The sequence below is a fragment of the Metopolophium dirhodum genome, chromosome 7 (genome assembly GCF_019925205.1).
Source record: "Metopolophium dirhodum isolate CAU chromosome 7, ASM1992520v1, whole genome shotgun sequence".
NCBI lineage: Eukaryota > Metazoa > Arthropoda > Insecta > Hemiptera > Aphididae > Metopolophium > Metopolophium dirhodum.
The window spans coordinates 24,803,004-24,809,926 of record NC_083566.1 but is presented as its reverse complement, the minus strand read 5'-3'; the positions used below and the strand labels follow the sequence as shown (position 1 = coordinate 24,809,926).

Sequence of the window (6,923 nt, the reverse complement as noted above, 5' to 3'; positions counted from 1 at the left end):
ATTGAAATATAGAGGTCTAGAACTGGAAAATCTGGAGAGTCTGTGCAAACAAAGGAACATGTTTGACTTTTTTTAAGCGGCATCTCAAGAGCCTCTTTTCAATGTCATATGTGATATTATTATGCGAAAACAATGATGATAAATTATGATAGGCCACTCGAGTGCGACTTGTACGTAGTGCCTAGAGCTCTAATTTTATATCTTATATTATATGCACATAATATAATATTTAGCAATTTTAGTTATAAAATAACGTATTTTATAGGTGAATACATAGATTTTTTTTAACAACATACAATATTATTTTTATCATAATGCGACACGTCGATCCTATGAGATATTATTTGTATATAAAAATAAATAAATATTAAATATACATAATAGCTGGTTTCAGATTGGTTATAAATATATATAAAACAATCGCCATAAAAAGATATGTACTTCCTATGCCGATAAACATGGTATACTTTTGTGTAGTTTTTTTACGCCGATAGGGGCCAATACACCGATGTTCGCCTGCATAATATACTGAACTGTTTACACAGTTGACCGAAACATCTGTCTACATTGAGGTTTCAGTATATCCAAGAGTGTTTTTAGGTGGCAATACTCAATTTTGAGTGTATTCGCCAGTAGAGGTACACAAAATCAAATTCTTTCTTTCTTTTTTTAATGTTCTATGTTCTCGTGTAACTTTTTTAAAGTAAATTATTATAGTTGGTTTTATTTATTAACTATTAAGTAATGACAGATATTTTTAAAAATGGTTTATAGACTAATCTCGATTAGCTGCAGGTACAAGTTATAATACGTTTGCGGTTTGTCAAAATGATATCGAACAGATGGTTTGATTTTGAAACTTTTTCAACAGAGTGTCAATGGTTTATTCGTTTTTTCAGAGTGAAATTATACTGAAATGTTCAAAAGTTGTTACCGATGCTGTTTATTTTATTTTGGTTTCGGTCGTCGTTCCGAAGACGTGGGCCTCAATCTAGGGCTGTTGGAAAATGGAAACTCGGTTGCCGGCAGTACCGAACACTACACTGTTCAAAAGATATCGAGGTTGGTACTTATAAAATTATGACGAAAACGATTTAACGAATGCATTGCATATATAGATTCATGTACATAAATAATACATTAACTACGAGCACACAACTTAACCTCGTACGAAATTAATTATTACCACAATACCACCATATTACAGTTTTGGTCGACATATTTCTCACGACGAGGATGGACTTTCTGTGTCAGGTTTTACGAGCGATGGCGAAGACGATGACCCTCCGCCGAAAACACAAACCATGAAGAAAAGAGGAAAATGGGGAAAACCAATGAATAAACCCAAAGATCCAAAAACTCCAAATTCATTCCAAACACTAGCTGGTGTCAGTATGATGATGTTACAGCCTATAACAGCGGGAGCTGGTTCTACTTCCACGCCAGACTTGGTGAGTTAGGTATTAAAATACTTAAAATATTATACCCGGTAGGATGTGTAGTATAGATTCTTAAAAACTTAAAAAATACACAGTTCATTTTTTTAAATTTTTTATTGAATTCTATTAAGTATATTCATTTAAATGTGCATGTAATTTATAAATAATATAGAAGATTAAAAGTATATTATTATATAAAGCATGGCTGAACATTTAAAAACATGTTAATTAAACCACAATGGTTGGTATTTATCATGAATCATGATTATTGCTATGAGCTGCAATATTATAATATATCATAATATTTAATTTTAAATCTTCAACAATGATTTTCTTGAAGTACATAGGGTTGACTAATGACTATGGTATGGTTTTCAAATGAATTATAGAATTTCTTTTTTAAATACTTTATTGTCGCTGTACAAAGTTGAACATTAAAATATATCGAATATAAACGGCGGTAATATGTTTAAATTGTAAAAACTGAATAGTTTTAATGAAAAACTCAAGAATAACCTGTACAAGAATATAGAAAATTGTTTAGATATTGACGTTCAAACTACTGTTAGTGCGTTTTTATCGTTATTATTTTTTTAAGAGTTTAACATCTAGTAAAAAAGAATTTTCGAAGAAAGAGGATAAGATGGATTATCTTTCTCCTGCATCATGTAAAGAAACTACAGGTTGGCTTAAATCTCAGAGTATGCAGGTAAAAAGGGAGTTTCCTCTTTCGATTAAAAACTAATTAACTAATAATAATACAATGATTTCTAATCTTAGGATATGACCTCAACTACAGACTCCGATAGTTTTGCATTATCGTCAAAAAGTGCCGACGACAATACATCAAGTTCAACTGCACGTCCTCATCGTTTTGGATCAGTTGCAACATCTATGATTAATGTCACTAGTAGATTGACATCAATAAGATCAAAATCTAGTGAGGTGGTTTCGAATACTTGGAAAACACCAGTAGACAATGCGCCTCCGGTTGATCCTAATGCACACCAAGAACAAGCTTATGGGAACGTTAATTTTAAAATTACATATGATCAACATACAAAAAAGTAATATTATCAATAAAATATGAATAACCTTATTATTTATATACCCTTTGTACATGCAGCAGGCTGCAAAGTTATTAGGTAGGTACTAAATAAAACCGGAGAAGTCACTCTGTTGTATAAATTATAGTATAACCTGGTAAGCTTAGGTTTCAAGTGTACTACCTACGTCATTAAATAGGTCACTGTAATGGATGTGTTAAATTTAAATTCAATGATATATTCTCTGCAATCTGCATGCAAACTACGATTCCAAACGAAGACTGTGGTGTCTGCTTTTATATTTCTAAGAATATTTTATAATTTATTTATAAAAAAATTATCAATTTATTTTTCAACTAGTAATATACGGTAGATTGAATTATTACATTTTACCAAAAACTTATTATTTTATTATTTGTTAATATCATAATATCACGTGTATATCATAATATCATGTGCCATACTGATATAGTGCCTAGTGCCATGTGGTATTATTGTTATTAACTTATAATTCTAAATAAGATTATTGTACCGTATAATTATGTGAATAGGTACGGTATAAATAGCTTAGAATAAGTCCAAGTAGGTATTTTGGACATTTCATTGCATACAGAAAATATTAATGTTAATAATGGTGAAAAGTTTCAAGTCCCTTTAGTTAAATTTTTTGAATTACAACAAATTAACTAAAATCGCTAAGGCTACGGGCTTGAAAGGATTCGTCCACAAAAATGTTGTCTGGGAGTTGCCACCACCCACTACATTATTGATGGATGAAGTTTATTATCGTGAATTAAAGTAATTTTGTTTCTCTATGCCCAAGCTTCTAATTCGTTCCATCACTGTATTGTGTCTAGCGTTTAGGTTTGTCCCCAATTTTCGCAATCGCAATTAGAATCCCCAATTATTATACTTCTTTTGTATTGCCTGTTTGTGTATAAATATGTATCTTAATATGAAGACACGAAGCGTATGATATGTTATTATAATTGTATAAAACGTATTAAGCATTAGGGTACAATTAAATTATTTTAAGTCGATATGTTTATTAATTATTGACTCTATGTTTTTAAATAATATTATTTAAAATGTAATGATAAAACAGCTATAATTTAAAACATTTGTAAAAAAAAATAGACTGTTTGTTCGTGTGGACAACTTGGATGGATTAGCGCCAAAAGGAAAAGATAAACGACCATATAAAACAGTTTTGAAACTTACGCTTTTGCCTCAGGAAAAATCTACAAAAACTAGTAAAACTATTGCTGCTGCTATGAGCCCCGTTGTAAATGAAGATTTCTTTATAAGTACCAAGTGTATTACAAACAAAGTTTTGAGGTAAATAATATTTTATTGAGAATGTTTTGCGTACATTTTTATCGATGTCACAATTTATTTAGGATATCTGTTTTTGATCATGAATATCAAGGAAAGTATGATGCAGTTGGACATGCTTTATTTTATTTAGATAATATATCACCAAGTAACGACGGTGCGCAAAGTGTTAAACTCTATAAACATTCTTGGGTAAGTGTTTAAATGTTAAATGGAATAATAGGTATTATAATAATATAATATCTAATAATTAGTGTTGTACAAATATTTGTAGACATTTTATTTATATATGTATGTACCTATAATTGTTTGTCTACAGCCTGATATAAATCTTTGCAATATCAATATCAGTTTAAGTTATAAAAAACAACAAGAAACTTTGCATATAGTGGTCCATGAAGCTAACAATTTAAATCTGCCCCACGGTTAGTAAAATAATAATATACCTACCTATATTAACTATTAAGTATTATATTTATACAATTATATTGTATGATTTAAAACCTGTAATTTTCTTAATAAAACGTTCTCTAATAAATTTTTGAATAATGAAATAATATATTTGTTTAGAAAAATCCAGAACTTTTGTGAAAATAGCATATTTTAGCAAGGGAAAACGCATCAAGGAATATCAATCACCATCAGTGCCCAACACAAAAAATGACCCTAAGGCAACATACGAATATAAAGCTGCTATACGATTAGATTTAAATTCCACCGCAAATGGCTATGTAGTAATTGGTTTAAAAGAAAAAGGATTTTTAAAAAGGAATGAAAGTAATTTAGGGAGAGTAATATTTGGACCCTTTTTGTATACAGAGAGAGGCTATGATTTAACTCCTTGGGGAAAAGTTCTATTAACTAAAGAAGGTGTTTCAGATACATTTAAAACATATTTATAGTGTACACAGAACAAAAATATAAGTAGGTAAATATTGAAATATAATATGTAGTATAATATTTATCGTTAAAATGGAACGTTTTATTTGTATTGAAACTTGTAGTTTACCAAATTGAAAATTATTTTTTAATAAAATGTCATTATGTTTCGGTAAAATTGTATTTTTTCTTTTTTGAGATTTTTTTTTTCTTTAATATGGCGTAGGTTTATTGATGAAAACAAAACTAAATAAATATTAAATTAACAAAATAACGAGGACTAGGGTAGATAGATTTACAATAAACTAATAAATTTAACAATAACAAAAATAATAATAATAAAAGCTCAAATTATATTTAAAGGCGAACGTGAGTCTTAGACAACCAATCCATTGCTTCGCCATCGCCCTTGTGAAGTCCCTCAATTCCTCCTTTGTATCTAGTTTGAGGACATTCCTCCACAGTGTGTCTGGTGTTTTATATTTGTCCGCAGTCGCAAAGGGGAGAGGTTTTTTATTTTCCATTTATGTAGAAGGTTTTGAGATTGAATATTTAGTATTTTTAACTATAAACACTACCTAATTGGAATATATTAATTTCATCAATGACATTATGTATAAAGCTAACTACACATTTATTGATTTAAAAATAATAATGATAAAATATATTTCTATAATGTGAGAAAACCTTATTATATATATTATATATATTATATTGAATTTACCTGTCTCCGAAAACAATTGTATTTATAAATTGTAAGTGTTTATAATTTTTAACTTCTTTGTAAGTACCTATGAAAACAAGTATTGGAGTATTTTCAATTTTTGTTATGATATTTTTGTCTAATGTTATTATTGTTATTATAATTTTACTTTTTTATTTTTTTGTTGAGTATTTTAGTTTTAATAATTTTCCTTAACGTCCCCAACAGTTATTAAAAACGTGTTTATTTATATCTAAACAAACATTTGTGTATGAAGTAACACAGTTCAATATTCACAAATCACCAGTTACAAAACTATACATAAAAGGTTGTAATTAGCAAAGTTTCAAAATTATTTAAATAAACTGTTTGGTATTCTTATCGTTTTTTAATTTAAATAATGTTGCCTGGTCCGTAGGTTTAAAACAGTTAAGGAAAGCTCACTGCGAGCGTGGTAAAATCCCTTTTTTGGAACGTATTTTAATACAAATCAAGAAACTATAGCTCCATATTGTGTTATTGTATATTATACAATTTAAACAAAATTTGGTAACCTTTATATTTTGTGACATATTTTTTAATATTGGCTAGTCTAAGTCTATATTAAATACTCATAATTGAGTGGAACTATTATAAAATTATTTGTTTATTGAACCGTTAAATTAGTATATTCAGTGACGCAACTACGAGGGGCTATCCCCCCACCTGACTACGATTTATCCCCCCCACCCAAAATATTCCTAATTGGTATAGATATAAGCCGCTTATGTGTTGTTTTAAATTAAACATTTTGTAAGGTGGGCTGTAGTTCCCAGTATTTTAACCCTAGTTGAGCCTAATGAGTATAGTATTATTACTAAGTACTAACTTATGTTTATAAACTTAAAAAGTAAGTGATGTTCCCTGTGTTGTAATTTTAATAACCTAATACCTACCTACCTATTATAGAATTCTTATTTATCACCTACATTGGCTACATTGCTAGTTTAGGTTAATATACTACTGTCGTAGTGTCGTGTATCCTCTTATGAAAACTTCAGTCGTAAAATAATTATTTTAAAAGGTCATATTATTTTTAATTGCTGCTTGCTTCTAAAACTAAAACTCAAATGAAATTTAAGGAAATACATTTGGTCAGTAAAATATGTATACATTGGCTTGTACCGGAGTGTAATTGAAAGAAGGTGGATAAGTGGATGCCGCTCTGCTGTACAGTAGGTTACAAGAGGGTTACTGTAATGGATGGTGTTAAATTTAAATTCAATGATATTATCATTGTATAAGAAAAACGATTCTGAGCGAAAACGGTCAGTCAGCCTATGATATTACCAAGTATATTTGATGATATTATTGTGAATAAAGTAATTTATATATATTATAACCTATTTACGTGGAACCTTATTGTTTTCAATTGTCAATCCTTAGCTATGAAAGTTGAACATTTTATAAATTTTTAACTACACAATAATTATTAAATTATAAATTTGATAAATAGTGTCAAAATTTGAACTTTAAATGATT

At 28.8% G+C, this 6,923-nt stretch overlaps 1 protein-coding gene across 6 annotated transcripts; it reads left to right on the top strand.

Moving 5' to 3' along the window:
* The first annotated feature begins 506 nt into the window (after positions 1 to 506).
* On the top strand, positions 507 to 5,578 carry LOC132949589 (synaptotagmin-15-like). Of its 6 annotated transcripts, none has more exons than XM_061020566.1 (9): positions 507 to 638; positions 900 to 1,062; positions 1,255 to 1,451; positions 2,038 to 2,148; positions 2,220 to 2,506; positions 3,623 to 3,823; positions 3,886 to 4,012; positions 4,140 to 4,245; positions 4,391 to 5,578. In XM_061020566.1, exons 2-9 carry the CDS (start codon positions 1,008 to 1,010, stop codon positions 4,720 to 4,722), a joined length of 1,416 nt encoding a protein of 471 aa, XP_060876549.1. In that variant the 5' UTR covers positions 507 to 638; positions 900 to 1,007; the 3' UTR covers positions 4,723 to 5,578. The 6 variants fall into 6 exon arrangements, with proteins under 6 accessions (XP_060876549.1, XP_060876546.1, XP_060876548.1 ...); XM_061020563.1 differs by having other exon boundaries at positions 1,208 to 1,451; XM_061020565.1 differs by having other exon boundaries at positions 518 to 795.
* Positions 5,579 to 6,923: the final 1,345 nt, after the last annotated feature.

Coding starts and splice junctions, on each gene's coding strand:
- LOC132949589 (XM_061020563.1), top strand. CDS start 917: ATGTTCAAAAGTTGTTACCGATGCTGTTTATTTTATTTTGGTTTCGGT. Junction 2,507..3,622: donor TATGATCAACATACAAAAAA/GTAATATTATCA, acceptor AAAAAAAAATAG/ACTGTTTGTTCGTGTGGACA. Junction 4,246..4,390: donor CAATTTAAATCTGCCCCACG/GTTAGTAAAATA, acceptor ATATTTGTTTAG/AAAAATCCAGAACTTTTGTG.